The 23,249-nt window shown below is 49.3% G+C and overlaps 1 protein-coding gene across 2 annotated transcripts in view; it reads left to right on the top strand.

The window, feature by feature from the left end:
* LOC139561902 (lysine-specific demethylase 6B-like) overlaps nucleotides 1-23,249 on the top strand; it is a 47,396-nt gene that overhangs the window by 14,362 nt on the left and 9,785 nt on the right. The window contains exons 1-11 of one of the 2 annotated variants that reach the window (XM_071379314.1): nucleotides 1,916-2,450; nucleotides 11,885-11,969; nucleotides 15,438-15,551; nucleotides 15,790-15,916; nucleotides 16,164-16,259; nucleotides 16,383-16,638; nucleotides 16,782-17,036; nucleotides 17,268-17,456; nucleotides 17,679-18,260; nucleotides 18,668-22,530; nucleotides 22,731-22,854. In XM_071379314.1, the coding sequence (XP_071235415.1) occupies nucleotides 15,795-15,916; nucleotides 16,164-16,259; nucleotides 16,383-16,638; nucleotides 16,782-17,036; nucleotides 17,268-17,456; nucleotides 17,679-18,260; nucleotides 18,668-22,530; nucleotides 22,731-22,854 (5,487 nt within the window). In that variant the 5' untranslated portion in view covers nucleotides 1,916-2,450; nucleotides 11,885-11,969; nucleotides 15,438-15,551; nucleotides 15,790-15,794. Of the gene's footprint in view, nucleotides 1-1,915; nucleotides 2,451-11,884; nucleotides 11,970-15,437; nucleotides 15,552-15,789; nucleotides 15,917-16,163; nucleotides 16,260-16,382; nucleotides 16,639-16,781; nucleotides 17,037-17,267; nucleotides 17,457-17,678; nucleotides 18,261-18,667; nucleotides 22,531-22,730; nucleotides 22,855-23,249 lie in introns of those variants that run through there. The other variant, XM_071379315.1, reaches the window with a different exon arrangement.

Genomic DNA, 23,249 nt, shown 5'->3' with positions numbered 1-23,249 from the left:
GACACCTTGTATGTTCATTGTGCCAGACAATATCTCCATGTGAGGTCACGATGTAATTTACTATCGGTAACGGGAACTGGCAGTTCAAACTCATGTTGTGTGTGTGTCCCTGCTTTTGTTTCTGTGGGAGAATCATCAATGACACACTCCTATCCTGCTGAGGTGGTGGAACTAAATATACTGTTGTGTGTGTGTGTGTGTGTGTGTGTGTGTGTGTGTGTGTGTGTGTGTGTGTGTGTGTGTGTGTGTGTGTGTGTGTGTGTGTGTGTGTGTGTGTGTGTGTGTGTGTGTGTGACACATGCTGCCTTTAATAACAGACCATGTGTTTGGCATTGTTATAGTACCCACGTTCTGGGGGGGTTGAAGTGCCCAGCCATTTCCGTCCCCAGAGAGCCAGAAACATGGTACAGAACAGTGTTGGGAGTTGATCAACCACATTATATCCCCTGTTCCACATGTACACAACATGACCAAAGGTATGTGGACACCTGCTTGTCAAACATCTCATTCTAAAATCATGGGCATTAATATGGAGTTGATCCCCACTTTGCTGCTATAACACCCTCCACTCTTCTGGGAAGGCTTTCCACTAGATGTTGGAACATTGCTACAGGGACTTGATTCCATTCAGCCACATGAGCATTAGTGAGGTCGGGCACTGATTTTGGGAAACTAGGCCTGGCTCGCAGTCGGTGTTCCAATTCATCCCAAAGGTGTTCGATGTGGTTGAGGTCAGGGCTCTGTGCAGGCCAGTCAAATTCTTCCACACCATTCTCAACAAACCATTTCTGTATGGACCTCACTTTGTGCACAGGGGCATTGTCATGCAGAAACAGGAAAGGGCCTTCCCCAAACTGTTGCCACAAAGTTGGAAGGACAGAATCGTCTAGAATGTCATTGTATGCTGTAATGTTAAGATTTGTCCTTCAATGGAAATAAGGGGCCTGGCCCGAACCATGAAAAACAGCCCCATATCATTATTCCTCCTCTACAAAACTTTACAGTTGGCACTATGCATTGGGGCAGGTAGTGCTCTGTGAGCTTTTGTGTTCTACCACTTTGCGGCTGAACTGTTGTTGCTCCTAGACGTTTCCACAACAACAGCACTTACAGTTGACCGGGGCAGCTCTAGCAGGGCAGAAATTTGACGAACTGACTTGTTGGAAAGGTGGCATCCTATGACGGTGCCACATTGAAAGTCAGTGGGCTCTCCAGTAAAGCCATTCTACTGCCAATGTTTTTATATGGGGATTGCATGGCTATGTGCTCGATTTTATAAACCTGTCATCAACCGGTGTGGCAGAAATAGCCGAATCGACAAATTTGAAGGAGTGTCCACATAGTTGTGTATATATAGTGTATTGTGGAAAAATGTTAAGGCAAATGTTAAGACAGTACATTGACTTATGAATATTCATTAATATTATCAGTTATTATAATTAACCATTGATATTATTGATGTTATAAATGGTTTATAACAGGGTATAAGATATTTTCATATTATTCTGTATTTGTAATCTATTCTAGTCTTTGCTATTATATTCTATTATCGGGCAGGATATCAATTATAGATGGTATTACTGCCCTTAGATCAACATGGGATCATTTTAGACTACAGCAGGCTACTATAAAGGCTTTAATAGCTGTGATGTCAGGATGGTACATTGTCCAAAAATAGGCAGTCAGACGGAAAAGCTGTCCGGGTGATCAACCGGCAGGTCAGTCACGAAGCGAGCCCACCTTAAAAAAACACACACAGAGGCAGAGGAACACGCCCCGGTAGTCGCGGCTAGAGTGAGTCTCTCGGTATTCGATGCCAGTTTGCTCTGTCAGGGAATTCCGGGGACGGTGTGGTGACGTCAGCGAGCGGACGGACAGAGCAGGGCGCAGGAGGGGCGTGTCGTGTCGGTGTGTGGAAGACGCAGCCAGTGGGTTGGTGTGTGAATCTGTAGCGATAGCATCATAGGTTGAGCACCGAGCCAAGAGACTTGTCCCTTTAAAACACAGTTCGACTCAGCGTAACCTAATTGCCTTATGTCGACAGAGAGAGAGAGAGTGAGAAGAAGAAGAGGACTGTAAAAAGATAGAAGGCAGGGAGAAAACAAACGGAATAATAAAAAGCCTATCTCGCTTGTCGACTGAAACTAGGATTTCAAAGCCAGACAGAGTGACATTAGTTGGGCGTCAAGTGATACAAGTTTACAAGAGCTTCGAAAGGAAGCGAGTGAGACTAAGTGAACTATGTTACATTTGTCTGAGTCAGTTGTCTGAGTGGCTGGAATTTAGCTGCACAGAGAGAGAAACTTGCAGATACAGCTCCAACTACTGCCTGGATTCAGGAAACTCAGCAAATACGGACTACAGTGTTACACACTGAAATATTTTTACTAGTGAAAAAAGCTCGTTTGTTTTGGAAATATTCTCAAGGATTTCTACTACTCCAGACAGCAGTACGTGAATATATTTATTACTACAGTGTTACATTGTGAATATCTTTATAACTTCTGTGTTACATTGTGAACGTCTTTATTACGAGCTGGTTACATTCTGTTGCAATACTATTCGAATGTAAAATGTAACTTTATCTTGCGTCGCTGTTTGTCTAATGTACACAGAGAGACATGTTGCCATTGGCCGTTTTTACTTGAGATCTTGTAGGACGAGTTATTTTTATTTTTTCGTAAAACTTTAGTTATCTGGAAATGTCTACTTGGGCTTTTCGTAGTTTTCTCTTCGCCTTGTTTGTTCATGTCGATAACAAGAGAGCCCGTTCAGAAAGTGAAATTTAGCGACAGTGTCGAGGAGTTGATATTCAATGAGCCTGGTGACGTTACAGTGTACAACATTTAATAGTTAATGAAACCGGAAGACTTGTTTGCTCACGCTGCCTTGTTATCTCTTGTCGTTTGTATCAAATATATTACATGGGGAATACGTCGCCTATTATAATTCCCATTTTAGCTCATATGTAATGACAAACATACAGTCTACATAGTGGGTTGAATGCGTAAATTACAACAAGACTATAGTCAATTCTCTTGATGCTTGTGCGATTGTTTTGGTGAATTTATTTTGACAGTAGAAAGAGGGAGGCACTTCAGAGACATAGCAGCATCCCACGTGTGTTTGTGGGACAGATAAGAGGAATATATGGAGGGAGAATAGGGGGGAGAAAGAAATGGCTTGTGTAAAGATCTCCCCCTCCTCCGGGCCTTTGTTTGTGGGAGGGCTGACTGGGAAAGTGTTGAGTGGGGATGGGCAGACAGAGGGAGGTAGGCAAGCTGCCTTATAAAGCGAATGTATTGCCCCAAGTCAGACCTTCCTTTCGCACACAAAGAGCCGAATTGAAAGGAAGTCATTTGCATCGTCCACGGGGGGAGGGTGGTGTTTTTGGTCTGGTTTTGGTGTGTCACTCACTGTCTCAAAATACCCCTTTCTGTCTGAAAGAGCCGTCAGGTTAGAGAAATAGCACAGAACAAGCAATTGAAACACGGTTGGAAAGTTAGCCTGTTATTGACGGTATTCATGATAATTTGACGGGATAAAAAAAAAAAAATCGTTCATGCAAGAACTCGACTCGGTGCTATGCATTTTATGGGCCGTTATAAACCGAGCCTTGTTCTAAGGACCGGCGTGTGCTGGCATGGGGTCGGTGAAACCCTTTGAACCCCACTTCCGATCAATCAAGGCGATAGACATGGAAACGAGTGGCGTGTTTCTTGTTTGTGACTCTTTGAAGTCTCGAGCTGTAAAGTTAGGACAGGTTGAAAGCTGCGTACGAAAATACATTCTCTTTTTTTCTCCTATCATACAGCTCTAGCTTCTTGGCTGAATAGTAGCCAAGTGACTGCTTCTTGCTCTGGCTTGAATCACCCGCCCCCATGTGTTCCATCCCGTGATCTAAATGCGAGTGAATGAACAATCGCCGCCCATTCTACTACTTCTATGACGAATACGTACCGTTAAAGTTGTACACACACCACATATTTGTCAGAATATTTTTTAAAGATGCTCTATGCAGAAGTCGCTCCGCCATTTACAGGTTGCAAAAATGCTATGTGAATTTGTTCGGGTTTCCCGAAAAGTTACATATTAAGGCTCAACTTGAGTCAACACTGATGAAAGGGGAATAAGCAGGGCTATAGAAAGTGTAAGTGTGTGTGTATAGGTGATGGATAAAGATGTTTGGCCCGTGGTGTTTTCAGGATGGTGTTTCTTACATAATTGACAGGTGGTGGGTGTGAGATTGGTTGTAGAAACAGGTGTGGCTTGTGTGTGTAGGGGATGAGTGGCGGTTGTGTAGGAGGTGTTTGTGGCATGAGTAATGTGGGTCAGTAGGCTAGTTTACATGTCTTAGTCACCTAACACTTCCTCAGTCGTTGAGGGAGGTTGTGATGAAATGGGATCAGTGTGTCGGTGTATCGTGTGAACTTCTCATGTTGTCTCAGGCCCTCTGACATTATTTTCATTGTATTGCGCCCGTGAAAAAACAAACAAACTTTCATATTGGGTGTGTTTGTGTGTGTGTGGGGGGGGGGGGGGGTGGTGGTTACTTTGGTCAGATGCAAGGGGAACTAACTCGATGATGTCAGACACTAAAAGCCTTGTTTTACTCTACCTGAAACGAAAGGTGTAATTTCTTCAACAAGGAAGTGGAGCACAGCATTTGTCATGCTGCAAACAATAACATGAACCTCTGTCCTATCTCAGACATCTAGCAGGACATCTTGATTACAGTCCAACATATTATCAGGCAACCTTTTCAGATGAAAATGAAGACCGGTACATATTGCTTCCACCTATTCAATCCTTTCAAATATACAGGAGTGGTTTATAGAGAGTAGGGCCTCGAGGTCCATTTAGAATAAAGAATAAGAGCAAGTGTATTGATAGGAGAGCAAAGAAGCAGGGTGGGTGAGAGGAGGAGGGAGAGAGAGAGGAGGTGCTAGGAATTACTGGGGTAAAGCTCAGGCAGCTCTGTGTGGAATTCCACCCAGCAGTGTTGAGGCCTCTAGCTGTGACTCTATGGAGACCGGTAGGAATGGCTGGTGTACCACACCGTGTGTGTTGACTATGTCGGTGAGGTAGTTCTGTGTTTCTGTCTTTACGTTCTACTGTTCTAGAGCCATATGTGTTCCTGTTATGAAGTTCCAGAACCGCCTGTGTGTGTGTCATGAAGCGCCCTCGTGGGGATCTGTGACTATTCTTTAGTTCCGTTATCCCTGGCAAAGTGCCACCGATGATGCAGAGGTGAAAGGGAGGTGTACAAACGTGCGTGTGTATGACTAACACACCACAACACACACAGGGAAGGAATGTACTGTTTTTCCCTCTGTCACCTCAGTGACTACTTTACTCCAACCCCTCAGAGAGAGAGAGAGAGGCCAAGAATGAGTGTTGGAAAGAGCAAGAGAGGGAGAGGACAGAGAGGTGAGTATTAGAAAAAGAGAAACACAAAGAGCGAGAGAGAGGTGAGGACAATCGGTAAACGAACAGTCCAGTGTTCTTTGGGCTAAATGAACACACAGTTCAGTCTGGCGTAACAACATAAATGCATCATTCTCACTGCTTTATGTCTGTTCAGAGAGAACTAGTGCTGTGTAATTGTTACCTACCAACTATAATATAAACACTGAACGGTAGCTGTACCTCATCTGGCTTTGACTCTGATAGGGAACTTTCAGTTCAAGAGGTTTGTTGACTACCGACAGTCATGTTCTCTGCTCGGTCCCGATAGGCAGGCACACACACGTGCTCAGATAGGGGTCGGAGTGTGTCGAGGGTCAGGTTGTCCTTAATGTTGTTGTTCAGTGGAGACATGATCGCAGACCTCCAGCTCTTGGAAGGAACATAAAGGACAACCTGATTCTCAACAGACTCCCACTCCTATCTCTGGGGGGGGGGGGGCGTTCAGTCCAAGAGGTTTGTTGACTACCGTCAGTAATGTTCTCTGCTCTGCTTTGTCCCGATTGGCGCGCACACACTCAGATGGGAGTGTGTTTAGGGTCAGCTCGAAAATGAGGGGCTGCTGATGAAAAGTGTCTGCGCTTAGCTAACTCTGGTGCACACATCGTATTTCCCTGTCTGAAATGTATGTTTTTAATTGCACGTGGTCCCTTTAAATAACCTGCCAGTACTACAGGTTGACCTTAATGTTAATGTTGTTCTTGGAATAGAGAATGTTTAATCTGTACTAGGGAATGGAGAATGTTTAATCTGTACTAGGGAATGGAGAATGTTTAATCTGTACTAGGGAATGGAGAATGTTTAATCTGTACTAGGGAATAGAGAATAGTGGAGAAAGAAGTCAATCTCTCTTGAAAGTACTTTCTCTCTATTTCTGTATCTCTCTCTCCACCTTAATAACCGTCTGCCGCGATGCCACCGATACCACGGCAACCGTTGTCTAGGAAACAGAGTCTCGGCTCTGTTGTGGTCTGTGTGTGTGTTTTTGGGGGAACTAATCAGGGTGCTGACTTGTTTGTTTGTCTGTCTTGCTCTAGATTCTGGGAAGTGAGGCCATGGGTAGTACTGAAGACACTGGCTGGGGGAGGGGGACTTTGGGCTGTTCTGTCCCTTTCTGGTACCCTCATACAGAGAAAGCAGGGTGTCGTGTGTGACGCCGTTTCCCTGTGATGTTGTGAGCCGCCGTGTTCGGGGAAAAGGCAGGCAGGTTGGGTTTTTTGAAGTGAAGGAACGGGAAAGTGAGTGAGTTTGATCAAGTGTTTAGTCGATAGTGAACGTAAACACACGCATATGGTCATTCAGATTTCGGCGGCACAAATGTCACGTACATGTCACAGACATTCGTATAGTGAGTCACTGCTTCACATGCTCACACACACTGGCACGCACATCTGTGTGTGAGTGCTCAGACAAAGGCATGGGCTCTTGGTCTGACTGACTATCTCCCGCTTGAAGTCATGCTGTTTCTGGAAAACGTGAAAAGAAGAACGTCACCCCTTCTTGTGAAGTCTTGTTCTGCGAAAGAGATGTTGAGGACATCTGCTTGAGTGACTGACTGGAAATAACCTTACCCTACCCACACACACGCGTCAATCAGCCCCCTCAAACTTTATTAGCGGACAATCAAGAGAAAAAAAACTGCCTTCAGCCTTGTTTATCGTCAGTTAAAGTTCAAATGTCTCTGTTCCGTTTGTTTTCACATCTGCTGTAGAGCATGTGTCTTTGGTTAAACACGTGGATGACAGGATGACATCATGCCTGTCTCACATGGATTCAAGGGTTTTAGAGGTGAAACCCTGTTAATGGTTTTGTATTGACTCAGGTTTACTCTCACTCAGTCACATATTTACACATTCTTATTTTGTCCGCACGCGCACACACCGCTTCTGTTCCGCAGGAAACTACTACTGACGCCCTCTCCCCTCCTCAAGGCATCCACACACACACACCTCAGGGAGGCTTAGCTACTTCCTGAGACTCTGACGGCAGCTTCCTGTCTGATCTCAGAGCAGCGTCTCTCCCTCTTCTCCTTTTTCTCAGCGTCACACACGTGCACTACGTCTGTGTGTGTACTGTCCTTAACAGTGAAATCACACACACACACACACACACACACACACTCTCTCTGACAGTTGTTACAAGCACAGGTGCGATGGCGGTTAGATAAAACAGCTCTTGCTGTTTCCATCTCCTCAACCTGCGTAAACCAACAGGCTTCCAAAATACCACACTAGACTTTCAGCCCTGTACATGTACTAGAATGTATATATCCGAACATTTCACCATGTCTGTCAGTAAAAGTCATGGTAGAGGAGGGAGAGAGAGGTGTGGGCATGTCTTTCCTTCTGAGTGTACTCTGTGACTTGGACCCACTTTCAGAAACCACACATGTTCAGCTTCCCTCCAGCCAGGATGACAATCCACGTTCTCCAACAGAATGGGGGATAGGAACATATTTCAGCCCTCTCTCGCTCCGGTTCTCTCTGAGTGCGTTTCAACTGAATCCAACAGTAAGCTGTGCAGAGGCCTAAATAGGCACATACAAACACTACCTTCTTTTCAGCCTGTGTTGTCTACCCTTATTCTTGGGGCAACAGTCAGGGTTAAAGACCTGGTGTGACAGTAAAAAGGTGAGAGGTTGTCAGTTTTAGAAGGCCAAACAGCTAGCCCTAATGAGATGGGTCAGCAGTGCTGTACTATAGTTAGTGTGGAGGAAGAGAGAGAGTTACCTCTGTTCTCTACTAACCATAAATAGCCGCTGTAGGATGTTCTCTGTGTGTGTTTGACCATATCGGTGCTCTCCCGGTTTGTGTAGGCGGTAGTGTGTGTGGGAAAAGCTTGGCGGCGTTGGTGACGAACTAGCCTGCATCTCACACACACACACACACACAAACACACACGCTGTGGGAGCCTGGCAACGGAACGGACGCAGGCAGGCTGTGTGTTCCTGGCTGAGTGTGTGTGTGTGTGTGTTTCCTTAAACTCAATCCCTTTTTGGGCCCAGGTATGTAATGGACCAGTGTGGAGAGAAACCCACAGGCCTTCCTCCTCCCTCATCTCTCGCTCGCCAGACACGCCGGAACCTTCTTTCTCTCTCTCTCCCTTTCTAATCAAATCGATCACTTATCTCTCGGCCTGTCAGGAACTAGTGTCTGTAGGTCGTCATCTTTACGTCATCCTTTATCTCTCTCCTGCGCTCTCTCTGTCTCTCTCACTCGCTGTCTCTGTGTGTGTTCGTAGTCTGTTATCTATGTTTAACTGAGCCCTTCTATGTCGCCTGTCTGGCTCTGGACCAAACCACTATGAGGCTGGCAGGGGAGTTCTCTGTTTGTCTCATTACTGGAGTCAGGCGGGGGGTGGGGTGATTTAGTGGCTGACCGAATGTTTGTATTTAGCTTTGTAACAGTGGTAGTTGACTTCTTGTGGCTTATCATAGTATACCTCTTTTTCTTTCATATACACCGAATATGTGCAGAGAAATGTGTTGTTTTACAGGGTCAGCCATAGTAGTACACTACTATTCAAAGCTGAGTACACTGAGTGTACAAAACATTAAGAATATATTGACTTTTACCCTCAGAACAGCCTCAATTCATCAGGGCATTGACGCTACAAGGTGTTGACTCCAACACTTCCCACAGTTGTGTCAAGTTGGCTGGATGTCCTTTGGGTGGTGGACCATTACTGATACACACAGGAAACTGTTGAGTGGAAAAACCCAGCAGCATTGCAGTTCTTGACATAAACCGGTACGCCTGGCACCTACTATCATACCCCGTTCGAAGGCACTGATATCTTTTGTCTTGCCCATTCACCCTCTGAATGGCACATACACAATCCATGTCTCAAGGCTTAAAAGTCCTTATTTAACCTGTCTCCTCCCCTTCATCTACACTGATTGAAGAGGTTTTAACACGTAACATCAATAAGAGATCATAGACTGACCAGGTGAATCCAGGTGAAATCTATGTGAGGGGAAGGTGTTCATAATATTTTGTTTACTCAGTGTATATTAGAATTGTGAGTCTTGAGTAATGTTTTGGTAGTTATGGTTAGCAACGGTTAGCATGATGATGATGGCATGGCCCTAGCCTCTCTCTACCAGAGTGGTAGCCAGGTGTGTGATGCCGTAACCAGGATGACGGAGGTGTTGACTGGAACAGGTCTTTAACGTCTGTCGTCATGGAAGTTTCACTGTTACCCAGGTGACATACAGGGGCTGCCGCGGGAATTCACACATTCAAACATTTGTTATGTTGCACAACTTCCTTAGTTGCAATGTTAATTCTGCTGGTGAGATTCTGCGGTCTGTGTGGTAACTTCATTGTAGTTAGTTGGAATTTCCCTCACCCAATTGGGGAAATCGGCAACACCACAAGAGAACACAGCATCTAAAAGTGACAAATAAGCCCCACTGTAATTTTATCATGGTAAGGTGGTCTGGCGATTCCTGTGTTAGGCATAAACCCCCGACCTGCCTATCTACATGTTTCACCATAACACCGGTTCACTAACCACCGATGACGGCACCTGAGACGTCACTAGCAACGCCCCCGGTCACCAGTGGGAGGAGGAAGGGGGGTGGGGTTTGGGGTAAGCCCTTTCCACCAACCGCTGGGCGTGGTGCTGACTCACTCCCCGGGGGGGTTCCCTGTGCTGTGACACCCCGGATGCAGCGTATCATAACACATACACACAGCGTACTGACAGATATAATCAGTTGTCTTTCTCTCTATATAACTTGAGAGAGCTTGTGTCTTAGCTTCCTAATGTTATCTGAAGTTTGTTTCTCACCCATCCCCAGTGTTCAGTTCCCCATGCTGCACGTTTGTTAGTTTCATGTTCCTCTCTCTCCTTTTCTCTCTTTCCCTCATCGGTCTCTCTGTGCCTCTACTCTCTCTCCTGTTCTCTCCCTCCCTCTCTGTTGTTGCTGCGCTACAGTTTCACGTGTGATAGTTGACTTAACGTGCTGACCTCTTCCTGTGAGAGAGGCTACTGTTGTTTATGTAGCAACAGCCCTTGTGCCTCTAACACAGTTATTCTCACCATTGTGTGTGTCTGTGAGCCCCCTCTCTCTTTGTGTTGTCGGCCCCCTGCTGATTCACCCTTTCCCCTCCTGCCCTCCCTGGGTTTCCACACACCCGCCGTGTTGACTAGGGAGTCAAAGCAGGGGAGAAGAGAGGAGGGGTGATTATTTTTCGCCGTCTCCATGTTCTTAGTAACCGTGGGAGAGAGCGAGACAGAGAGAGAGGAGGTTAGACAGTCATACTAATATCTAAAGTCCCTGTCTGTCTCCTGACTCTGACTGATAAATGCAGTGTTAGACAGGTCTGGCTATTGTCTGGTTTCTGAGATTCGTTATCGTTCTGGAGAAGTCTACCTACGTTGTCTGTTGTAATAACATGAGTATAGCTATTGGGTCACTCCACCTCATAAAGCACCAGAAAGAGGATTTCAACACCCACCATCTCAGATTGTTCTGAAATCGTTTCTGTATTTAGAAACCGATACGATAAGCATTCCGGGAAACATTATTTCTTTATTTATGTAATTAGATTTCTGAGAAATTAAGCTAATTGATTGCACCCAAGTTGGCTATTTTAATTTATTCATATAATAATAAATATAGTACCTAACGTCCATTTCAGACCAGAATAGGAAACTTTATTTATTGGAAAGGAGCATCAAGATCACTGTGCTCTTTCACCACCCTGTGAAGTTCATCATGAGTTATTTCATATGTTGCCTAATAAACTGCGTAGTTTTCCGAGTCGTAGTGGGAGGACCACACACCATATCATCACGTGACTCCAAGTTTACTTCAATATGATGGTTGTTATGTCAATATTTGCACATAAAGGCGTTTCTACCACCATTTCTCACATAATACTTTTACCGACACATACCTTTACCCACCGCGTCGAACGCACAAATTATCTGTCGGTTATTTATAAAATTGTACTGCAACTCCCTGTTTCCATCACAGCTGTTGTGATTATTTTTATATGGTATGACTTTACTTGCATAAAAACTGTGGATGGAAACATGCTTAGTGTTAGAAAAAAGTTTGATCCATATTGCATGTTAGGTACTATAATTATTGAATATTATTTGAATCGTAAACATTAAAATGGACAATTTGGGTCAAATCAATTAGCTTCATTTCTCAGATCAAATTGCATTTCAACAAAAGTAAGTTTCCGGAACGCTTATCTTATGTTTCTAACAAAGGATTTCAGAAGAATCTGAGATGGTGGGCGTCATGGCTTTCTGAAATGACACGGAACAGCCCTATTGTCTGATACATACAGCTATTGGCTAATTGGGATTGTGTGTGAACAGATGTTGTTGTTTTTTGTAGCTATCTGTTTTATGACGGTTTGGTATTAAATCTGACTCTTTCTTCTGATTGGTCCAGGGCTGAAGAGATCCCAGAGATGATTAGCTGTAGAAGCTGAGACTTGACGAGACAGAGGATCTTGAATTAGGTGCTATTCTAAAAGGTAAGTGTGTGTGTGTGTGTGTGTGTTGCTTGTGTATACAGTGCATTCGGAAAGTATTCAGATCCCTTGACTTTTTCCACATTTTGTTACGTTACAGACTTATTCTAAAATGGATTAAATTAAATGTTTTCCTCATCAATCTACACACGATACCCCATTATGACAATACGAAAACAGGTTTTTATAATTTTTTGCAAATGTATTAAAAGTTAAAAACAGATACTTTATTTACATAAGTATTCAGACCCTTTGTTATGAGACTCGAAATTGGGCTCAGGTGCATCCTGTTTCCATTGATGATCCTTGAGATGTCCACCTGTCAAAATAATTGTCCGTAGAGCTGCGAGATTGTGTTGAGGCACCGATCTGAGTAAAGGTACCAAATAATTTCTGCAGCATTGAAGGTCCCCAAGAACACCGTGGCCTCCATCATTCTTAAATGGAAGAAGTTTGGAACCACCAAAACACTTCCTAGAGCTGGCCGCCCGGCCAAACAAAGTAATCGGGGGAGAAGGGCCTTGTTCAGGGAGGTGACCAAGAACCCGATGGTCATTCTGACAGAGCTCCAGAGTTCCTCGGTGGAGAAGGGAGAACCTTCCAGAAGGGCAACCATCTCTGCAGCACGCCACCAATCAGGCCTTTATGGTAGAGGTGCACGGCCGAAGCCACTCCTCAGTAAAAGGCACATGACAGCCCGCATGGAGTTTGCCAAAAGGCACCTAAAGGACTCTGTCCATGAGAAACAAGATTCTCTGGTCTGATGAAACCAAGATTGAACTCTTTGGCCTGAATGCCAAGCGTCACGAAACCTGTTACCATCCCTACGGTGAAGTATGGTGCTGGTGGTGGTGGCATCATGCTGTGGGGATGTTTTTCAGCGGCAGGCACTGTGAGATTGAGGGAAAGATGAACGGAGCAAAGTACAGAGAGATCTTTGATGAAAAACTGCCCCAGAGCGCTCAGGACCTCAGACAGGGGCAAAGGCTCACCTTCCAACAGGACAACAACCCTAAGCACACAGCCAAGACAACGCAGGAGTGGCTTCAGGACACGTCTCTGAATGTCCTTGAGTGGCCCAGCCAGAGCCCGGACTTGAACCCGATCGAACAACTGTGGAGAGACCTGAAAATAGCTGTGCAGCAACGCTCCTCATCCAACCTGACAGCTTGAGAGGATCTGCAGAGAAGAATGGGAGAAATTCCCCAAATACACGTGTGCCAAGCTTGTAGCGTCATACCCAAGAAGACTCAAGGCTGTAATCGCTGCCAAATGTGCTTCAACAAAGTACGGAGTGAAGGGTCTGAATACTTATGTAAATGTGATATTTTTTTTATGCATTTGCAAACATAAAAAAAAGTGGAAAAAGTCAAGGGGTCTGAATACTTTCAGAATGAGCTGTGTGTGTGCGTATCTTTCTATGTGTCTGTGGGAATGTGTTAACCAGTCTGAGGTGTGTGTGATCATCTGGTACTGGTCTCTCTTTACATGGCATTAGTGTGTGTGTCTGTCTAGGGTGTCGTTATCCCACTCACACACGCGTACACACAGAACAGATGAGTAGAGGGGGAGCGTCAGCGTGGCTCGGTGTTGTCTTTATTTCCGTCTCTCTGGAAGCTAAAAACGGAGCGCCTGAAATATCTTCCCCCTAGGCTTTTAATAGCAAGGTGGCGGGAGGGAGGGAGAGATAAGAGAGGGAGGGAGAGATAAGAGAGGGAGGGAGAGATAAGAGAGGGAGGGAGAGATAAGAGAGGGAGGGAGAGATAAGAGAGGGAGGGAGAGATAAGAGAGGGAGGGAGAGATAAGGGAGGGAGGGATAAGAGAGGGAGGGAGGGAGGGAGGGATAAGAGAGAGGGAGGGAGGGAGGGATAAGAGAGAGGGAGGGATAAGAGGGAGGGAGGGAGGGATAAGAGAGGGAGGGAGGGAGGGAGGGATAAGAGAGGGAGGGCGGGATGGATAGGGGAGGGAGGGATAAGAGAGGGAGGGAGGGATAAGAGAGGGAGGCCCCAGACACACGCTAGCAGAGCTAATTTAGGAACCAACGCTGACTAGAGTGGAGCTTTCTGCTGGCTCATCGTCACGGGTGTGTGTCTGTCACGGGTGTGTGTCTGTCACGGGTGTGTGTCTGTCACGGGTGTGTGTCTGTCATGGGTGTGTGTCTCACGGTGTGTGCTTGTCTCCATTTTGAACAGGAATCTCCTTCTGTCTTCTTCTGTAACTCTATGTTGGACAACATGGACTTTTTCTAGCTGAGTCTTCTCTGTTTCTTAGTGGTTGTGATCATGTGTCTCTCAGCGTCACTTTTTCTGGGTGATGTGACTTTTTGTATATGCGTGTGTGTGTCACCGTGTGTGTGTCACCGTGTGTGTGTCACCGTGTGTGTGTGTCACCGTGTGTGTGTGTCACCGTGTGTGTGTGTCACCGTGTGTGTGTGTCACCGTGTGTGTGTATATATATATATATATATACCAGGCTATTTTCTGTGTTCTCCAACTGTTTCTTTGTTTGCCTCTCTGCCATGTGTGAGAAGGTGTGTGGGCGTGAGATATAGGCAGCACAGCCCACGCTCCCCTCCCTCCATCCCTCCCTCCCTCCGTCCTTCCTTGAGAGCACTTTTATTTTCCACCCATCTTTTCTTCGTATCCTTCCTTGCTGTTCAGACCCTCTGTTGTGTCTTCCCCCTGTCCCTTTCCATCACGCCTGTTCTAATAATGGGATTTAAACCTAGTGGATCCAACACACACACACACACACACGTGTGTATATATATATAATGACTCTACAGACGTACGTACGCACACACACAAAACACACAGTACAGCCACACACCCTGTACCCTTGGTTAGTCTGTGTGGGTCTCTACCTCCTGTAGGGATTACGCTAACCTCAGGGCTCCCCTGTCATAGGTCCAGCAACTCCCCCAGAACCATCTGTGCTCGGCTAATAATCCTACAGTCAGCTACAGCAGCGCTACCGTGGCCCCCTAGGGCCTGGGACACAGTACAGCACTACCAGAGTGTACTAGCTAATAATACCGACCCACAGACAATATGGTTAGACTGTAATACCTAGACCCACCGTCTGTGGTGTAATAGTTGTTAAACTATTGTGAAATTGGCACATTTCTGCAGACGAACAGTTAGAGCTGTAGAATGTCTGCTGCCTCCCTCCAACTCAACACATACTGTATTTGAGTCCGAGACGTTTGTAAGCTCTCTCCTCACCAACTGTTCCATATCTAGACGTTCTACCTCTTCTTCCTTGCTCTGTCCTTTCCTCTGTCCTGTCTCCTCAGTCTCAAGCCCTCCTCTCTGTCTGCAGTGAGTTTCGCTCTAGAGCTGAGCTTTATAATGGAAAACCTACTGGCAATTATTGACTTGCACCTCTCTCCCTCCTTGTTCTCTCCTATACCTCTCTTTCTCTCCTCTCGTCCTCTCTCTCTCGTCCTCTCTCTTCCCTCTCCCTCTCTAGCCTAACAGGCTGTATAGTATTGGTGTTGAAGACAGGTGTGTAGTCTTCCCTTGGTCTTTGGTGTGTGGCCTTCTCTGTGCTGCAGTGGAGGGCTTCACAGACACAGCTACTGTGGTGAGTAGAAAGTGCGCACTTGCATTTTTTGGCAATCCACGAATGCTATAGGTTTATAGTTTGTTGACTGTGTGTGTGTGTCTGTGCATGTGTGAGAAAAAGAGGGGAGTGTATGTGAGTAATTGTGTTAAGGAAATCCCCCTGCAGAGGGCACACGTTGTGTACATACTGAGTGTGGATCTCTCCAGTGTCTGTGTGTGTATTCCATGTATTGAGTCCCCCACTCTTCGTCCTCCAGGCTGGATGCATCACGCAGTAGAGCAGTTTGGCGGGCGTGGCACACGGGACTCCTTCCCTCTGGACGGACTCAGCCGGGTACCATGGCCTCCCGTGGTCAACCGCCCCACCTGGGCGCAACCTGCCAGGTATGTTAGGTTTCCACGGCAACCAACAAGCCTCACACACACACACACACACACACACACACACACACCTACTAGTCAATTAATTACACCTACACTAACTGACCTAGACCTCAAGTGAGAGAGTTTGAAGCTAAGACCACACGTTCAGTGTTAATTGTTATTTTAGGTTAAGGTGTATATTTCTCAGGTAAACAGGTCTCACAGTATTTAGTCCTGGTCTGACTCTTATTCTTGTTCTCTCTACCAGGTGTTCGCCAGGTGTCAATCAACACCAACTCCTCCCCCATCCAGCGCCAAGTCACATGGGCGGACTGAACCATCCCAGTAAATTCTTCAATAATGGGTGAGTCCGGCATATGTTCCATTGGGCTAGCTGTAGTCTCCGCCTTTCTTGTCTTTCCTTGTCACGTACATTCATAACTCCGGGCTGTAGTCACTGTAATCTGACTCTCTCTGTCTCCAACAGGCCCATGCAAGTTCGTGGCGGTGAAAAGCTGGAGCTGTCCCAGGCCATGTTACCTAGCCTCCAGAGAGGGGACCAGCAACGCCCCCTTCCTCCCCCCCACCGGGTGTGGGAGCAGTTGGGTCAGCTGTATGACTCCCACCCCCCTCCTCATTCACTTGTACCCCTACCTAGCGACCACGCACCCCGCCTGCACAGTGGTGGATATAGCACTAGGCCTCCTACCCACCTGCCTTCCAGACCCAATCAGCTACTGAAGGTGAGAGAAGGGGCCAGTGATATCATCTGACAGGACGAGTGTAGATATACGAGTGGCCTATCAGTGAGTGACGATTAAAGGTGGATGTCTTGTTAGATGTAATGCTGACTTTTCCTCACTCTCTCCTCTCTCCTATCTGTCAGTATGAGGGTCCTCAGGAGCATCATGTTCCCAGGGGTCCAGCATCACTGGGTGATGATATGTGGTCTCAGGTTCAGCAGCAGCAGCAGAGGGGTTACCCAGGGAAAATGTTGGGGGGGCAGCTGAAGAGGCCGGCCCCCCCTCTGGGGGAGCACTCGGTCATCCAGCACACCCCGCCCCCCTCCCTTCACCCCTCTCGCCCCAATGAGGACTGCCCCAGTCCTAGCAAGAGGAAGAGGATGGGGAGCTCTGAGCAGGTACGTGGATGTCTGAAACCACTGCACTCAACACTTCACTCGTGCAGTTACTTTTACTCCACACATACAGGATAAAGAAATCCAAGTCTATACTCTCTCATCTGTAGCATCAGGTGATTGCATAGAATTATTTGTGACCTTTTGATATCTCAACTTTGTTCTTGTAATTTGACCATGTTGTTTTGATGGGATCTGCTGTAGTATTAATATTGTTACTCTTCTCCTCTCCAGATTCCTCACCCCGGCACGCAGAGGTTCTCTGGCCCAGGGGGACACCCCCTGCCCCCCCAGCAGCAGCCCCCGGCCCACCTCCCCCCTCCCCCACCCAAACCTGCCTTCTGGAACCCCATGCATAAGGGGAACGCCCCCTGGGCCCAGCCCGAACGCAGGAACGGGCCTTCAGAGTTCCAGATCAGAACTGTAAGAACCACATCGTCAACAGAACTCACTGTACTCATCAAATCTACTTATTCAGATGATTATTATAGTATTTCTTGTTGGTGGAACTTGGTTTGTTGTGTTTGACATAAAGTAACATGTCGGTTTATGAGATGCAGGTTAGGTGGTCAAATAGTTTGTCTATGGTCTCCTAGCCCACGAGTTCTTACCTGATCGTGTCTCTCTCTTTCTCTCTGGTAACAGGACTCAGCCAAGTCAGGTCTGGGTGGCTACACCTACAAACCTCCCCCTCCCTCTGCCCCCTCGCCAATCTCCCCACCCCGCATCTCCTCCCTGGGAGACTACCCCCAGGGGCGCGGCGGGCCCCCCCCACTCCACAAGCCCCAGTTCCCACCTCAGGCCCTCAATCAACCCCCCCACAATAACCACCCCCAGTACCCCAAACAACCAGCTCCAGCCCCGCCCCTCATGGGGATGGAGCCCCGGGGAGGTCCTCCTACCCCCCAGAGAGGCCCTACCACTGGGGGCCGAGGAATCAACAACCAGCCCCTCTCTCATCCTCCTCACCACCAAGCTCCAGCAAGGGGGGACAGTAGAGGAGAAAGGGACAGTAGGGAGCCCCCCCAACCCTCACCAGCAAACCACACCGGCGTGCCTTACAGCCACAACCCCCACCCCCACTTCCAGCCCCACACGGCCCCACAACCCCGTCCTCCTGCCCCTGCCTGCAGCACCGCAGTACCTCAGCAGCACAACCCCACCACCCCACACCACGAGGCCTGGCGGCCCCAGGGCCAGGGCAGGCCACAAAGCAACCACCCCCCGGTGAGTCCTAGTTCCCCAGCAGAGCTAATGTTGCACCCAGCCTTCATTTGTTAACGTGTGATCTCCGCCTTTTTCACACTGATTATTTTCAAAATCCCGAATCGACGCCCAGCGGGCTCACTGGGCACTTACGTAGACCCGAAGAGTCCGTGAACAACTCCCATTTTACCTACTCATTGTCATTTGATCAAACAGGGTTCTGTTTGGAATTGATTGGACTTAGTTAAATATAAAGCATATCCATTTTGTTTGCATTCTAGTGTATCGGGGGGGGGGCGTCCCAAATGGGCCCTATCAAAAGTAGTGCACTGTGTAGGGAATAGGGTGCCATTTGGGAAGCGGACTGTGACTGTTTGTATTGCGCACGATCTCCAGTGTACTAACCTAGCATGTGTCTCTCCCTACAGGAGTCAGGTCTCTACAGGGCAGGGCCGGTATCTCAGGGGCAGCATCAGAACCAGGTCGGGGAGACCCGGGGTCCTGCGCCCCTCCAGCATCATCAGCACCCCCGCCCCCACATCAGCCCCCCTCAGGCCTCCCCCATACCTCCTACCAGGACGCCAGTCATCACCCCCACCTTCACCCCCCAGCCCCCCTGCTCACAGTCATATAACAACCGCTACAGTAGTAGTATGACTGGACCTGCACTCTCCACTGTGACCACAGCGCCGCCTGCTGTGTGTTCAGCTAACAACACCCCCAGCAGCAGCAGCAGGAGAGGCAGGGAGACGATGGGAATGCTCCACCAGACCTCAGTTCCATCTCAGCTGGAGAGGGACCCAGAGAGGGGGCCCATCCACCCCATGCTGCACCCAGGGTATCAGGGAGCCCGTGTGGGCACTGCCAGCCACCCTCACCCCCAGCGGGCACCACCCAGGCCCCAGCAGCAGCCTAGCCACCACCACCAACCGTCTGTCCAGGGGAAGGGTTACTACGGACGGCCTGAGCCTGATCGCACTCCTTCCTCTTCGTCATCATCCTCAGGACACCAGAGGGCAGGGGAGAGCGTCATCACCAGCAGAGGGTCTCACCCCAACCCCCTCCCGCAGACGACGGTCACTAGCTCACCCCATGACCGCACCATGACCGCCCCCCAAACCCAAACGGTCAACTCTGCCCCTCAGCCAGCCTCCAATCCCTCTTACTCCAGACTCTGTGCCCAGTCTACACCCCAGCCCCCCCAGGCTACCACCACCTCAGCCCAGGGGTATCTTAACTCTCGACCCCAGCCACCTCCACCCCAGCCCCCCCAGGCTACCACCACCTCAGCCCAGGGGTATCTTAACTCTCGACCCCAGCCACCTCCACCCCAGCCCCCCCAGACTACCACCACCTCAGCCCAGGGGTATCTTAACTCTCGACCCCAGCCACCTCCACCCTCAGCCCCCCAGTCCATGGAGGAGGCCCTGGATAAACTGGATGCTGAGCTGCAGGGTCATATGCAGGCCGAGGAGAGGAGGATGGACTGGGAGAGAGAGCAGGAGTTAAGGAAGAGGAGGGATTGGGAGAGAGAGCAGGAGGAGAGGAAGAGGAGGGATTGGGAGAGAGAGCAGGAGGAGAGGAAGAGGCGGGAGTGGGAGAGGGCGGAAGAGGAGAAGAAGAGAAATAGGGAATGGGAAAAAGAGCAGGAGGAAAGGAAGAGGAGGGACTGGGAGAGAGAGAGGGAGGAAGAGGAGAGGAAGAAAAGGAGGGAGTGGGTGAGAGAGGATGAGGAGAGGAAGAGGAGGATGGAGAGGAAGGCAAAGGAGGAGATGAGCAGGAGCAGTAAGGGGAGAGAGGAGTCCGCCATTGAGAGTCTGGAGAGACTCCTGTCAGGCAGCACTTCTTCTGCCCCACCTCCTCCTCGCCTGTCCACTGTCTCCAACTCCTCCTCCTCCTTTGTCCTACCTCCACCCCCACCACCCCCCAGCCAGTCCTCCTCCTCGCCCCCCTACCCCTGGCTGAGTCGGGCCGGGGCACCCCCTTGTCCCCCAGGCCAGGCACCACCGTCTCCCGCCCCCCTGGAGAGGTCGCAGCCGCCCCCTCTCACCCCCCAGACGGAGTATGCCAGGGAGAAGCAGAGGCAGAGGGAGAAATGGGGTGGGAGTCCCCCGTCGTCATCTCACAGTAGTAACGTTACCTCAGGGAACAACGCCCGGTCCTCGTTGGGGCTTTCCTACCCTAACAACCCCTCTGCTGTTACCTCTTACCCCAACCACCCCTTAAATAACACCACCATGCGAGGCACCCCCCGTCCACCCAAAGACACCCCCCAACCCAAGGAGAAGGCTAGTCAGCAGGCCAGAGGAGTGATGGGGGCTACAGGTCCCCTCCACAGCTCCATCAGCATCACCCTCCGAGAGCCCCCCAAACTCTTCCAGGCTTTCCCCAGGGACAGCCTTTCGTCCGGGACCAACCCCTCCAGAACCACCAGCAGCACCTCCAGCACAGGGGGTCTCCTCCACAAGCGCATGCCCAGCGGAGGCCTAGGCAGCCTGGGTAGCAGCGCCAGCAGCAGCAGCAGCGGAGACTCGGACAGCGCCCAGTTTGAGGAGGAACCATCGGAGCTCTCTACGTTACTCCCAGACGGTCTGGCCAACATCATGGCCATGCTGGATGAGTCCATCAAGAAAGAGGAGGAATCTTTCTATAGCAGCGACCGAAACAGAGCCAGACAAAACATTGTCAACACCTTCTCTGATACCATGCCACCGGATAAGAGCTACCTGTGTGCCCCGGACCTCATTCCGGCGCCCAAGCAGCAACCGCAGGACGACTTTGTTGGAGCGAACCTCCACGCCAGCCCCCCCGTGCTGAGCCGACAGGGCTCCCTGGCCTCCCCCTGCAGTCGGACCTCCTCCCTCAACGAGGAAGAGGAGGAGGGTTGTCCCACCCTGAAACCCGCCCCGGAGCTCCACAAGCCAGCCGTCCCTCTCAACCCCAACCCCCAGTCGGGGACAAACTACCGCCACAGCGACCTGGCTAAACTCTACGGTCTCCCGGAGCCCGCGAAGAGCGAATGCGACGACGAAGATGAGGAAGAGGAGTCGGAGACCCCGTCCAGTTCCCCTCCCCCGCCCCAGAGGCCCCACCTCCACCAGACGGGGGTGAGCAGCACCTTCAAGTCCCAGGCCGCCCTGGAGAACCAGAAGTACACCTACAGAGGAGGTCCGTTTGGCCGCCCGCCCCCCTCCGCTCTGGGGGGAGTGAAGTACTCCTCTTCCCTCTCTCTGGGTCCCGACATCCAACAGCAGCAGAATAGCACCTCCCCCACCTCCGATTCCACCAATCACCCGGGCTTTACACCGTCGTTGACCCCGCCCCGAAAGCCCCGCCCACACTCTCCCTCCAACTGGGAGGCGAAGAGACAGGTCAATATCAAGATGGAGGAGCCTGATATCTGGAGAGATGGGAGGGAGGCCATGGAGAAGAGGATCCATTCCTCAAACGAAGAGTCACATTTGAATCCCCCCACACAATCCATCAAGATGGAGCCGAAAGAAGAGATGAAGCTCACTACCATCTCTGAGTCTTCTCTGGCCGAGCTGGGCCGGAGCTGTGAGGTCTTCCTGACCCGGCACTCCAACTCCCTCCCCAGCAACAACACCTCAGACAGGACCAAGACTGAGCTGAAACACGAGGACAGGCACCACAAGCCTGAGAGAGAGAGGGAACGAGACAGAGAGAGAGACGGAGAGACAGAGAAGAAGAGGAAACACGGCAGCAGCAAGAAACACCAGGACAGGAAAGAGAGGAAGAAAAAGCACAGAGAGAAACGAGAGGAGATGTCCTCCTCCCACTCCTCCTCTTCCTCCTTCCAATCCAGTTCCAATTCCAAACGGCACAAGGAGGGCAAAGTTCACAAGGAGAAGAAGGAGCACCTGCGGATCCTCGGGAACCTGGACCTCCAGAGCAAGGTGATCCGGGAGAAGGACCGCGACCACGTTCACTCTGACATGGAGAGAGACCGGAAGAGGGGGAAACAGGCCGGTTCCACCAGCGGAGACGAACCCTCAGAATGGGCGTCCCATAGTAGAAGTGAGAAAAGTTCTGGTGTCATGTCCTCTTCTCAGGGCAGTGAGGTTGGATCGACACTGCAGGGTTCGGCTGCTGACTTCATGAAACTGAAGGCCCTGTCGGACGGGCCGCCCAAGGAGCTGAAGATCAGGCTGATCAAGGTGGAGAGCGGAGACAGAGAGACGTTCATCGCCTCGGAGGTGGAGGAGAAGAGGACACCCCTGGAGGAGATCAACATAAACAACACAGCCGCAGAGGTCACACGGGCCTGCAAGTGAGTATGGAAGAGGGGAGGGGGATGGAGGGATGAACAAGGCAGGAGTGTTGTGGGAGAGCGTGTGGGACGGTTTTACCAACTGGAAGTAAAGGGGGTTCCATTCTAGTAAATACATTTCCAAAAAGACAGTTTTTTATGCTCCAGTTTGTGACTGTGTGTGTTTGATCCAAAAACTAATCATTGAACTCTTCTCTCAGGGGTGCGAGGGTGAAGGGGAAGTTCAGAGAGTCCTACCTGCTCCCTGCGTTCTCTGTCAAGCCCCTGTTTACCACAGAGCCCATCCCACGGGAGAAACTCAACCCTCCCACACCAAGCATCTATGTAAGTCCCTGTCATTCACCATAACCCCACCACACCTCTCACATATCTATCTTTCTCTGCACCACGTATCCCATTATACTCTGTCTCTTTCTCTAATAATGTGATAATGTGTAGCGTGAAATTAAAATCATTTTCTAAGCCTGTATTTGTATTTATTATGGATCCTCCTTAGCTGCTGCCAGTTACTCTTCCTGGGGTCCAGCAAAATTTAAGGCAGTTATATATATTTTTTAAACATTACATTTTGGGCCTCCTGAGTGACGCAGCGGTCTAAGACACTGCATCTCAGTGCTAAAGGTGTCACTACAGACACTGGTTTGATCCCGGGCTGTATCACAACCGGCCGTGATCGGGAGTCCCATAGGATGGCGCACAATTGGCCCAGCGTCGTCCGG

Source organism: Salvelinus alpinus, chromosome 31 (assembly GCF_045679555.1).
Source record: "Salvelinus alpinus chromosome 31, SLU_Salpinus.1, whole genome shotgun sequence".
Lineage (NCBI taxonomy): Eukaryota > Metazoa > Chordata > Actinopteri > Salmoniformes > Salmonidae > Salvelinus > Salvelinus alpinus.
This window is presented reverse-complemented; position numbering and strand designations above follow the sequence as displayed.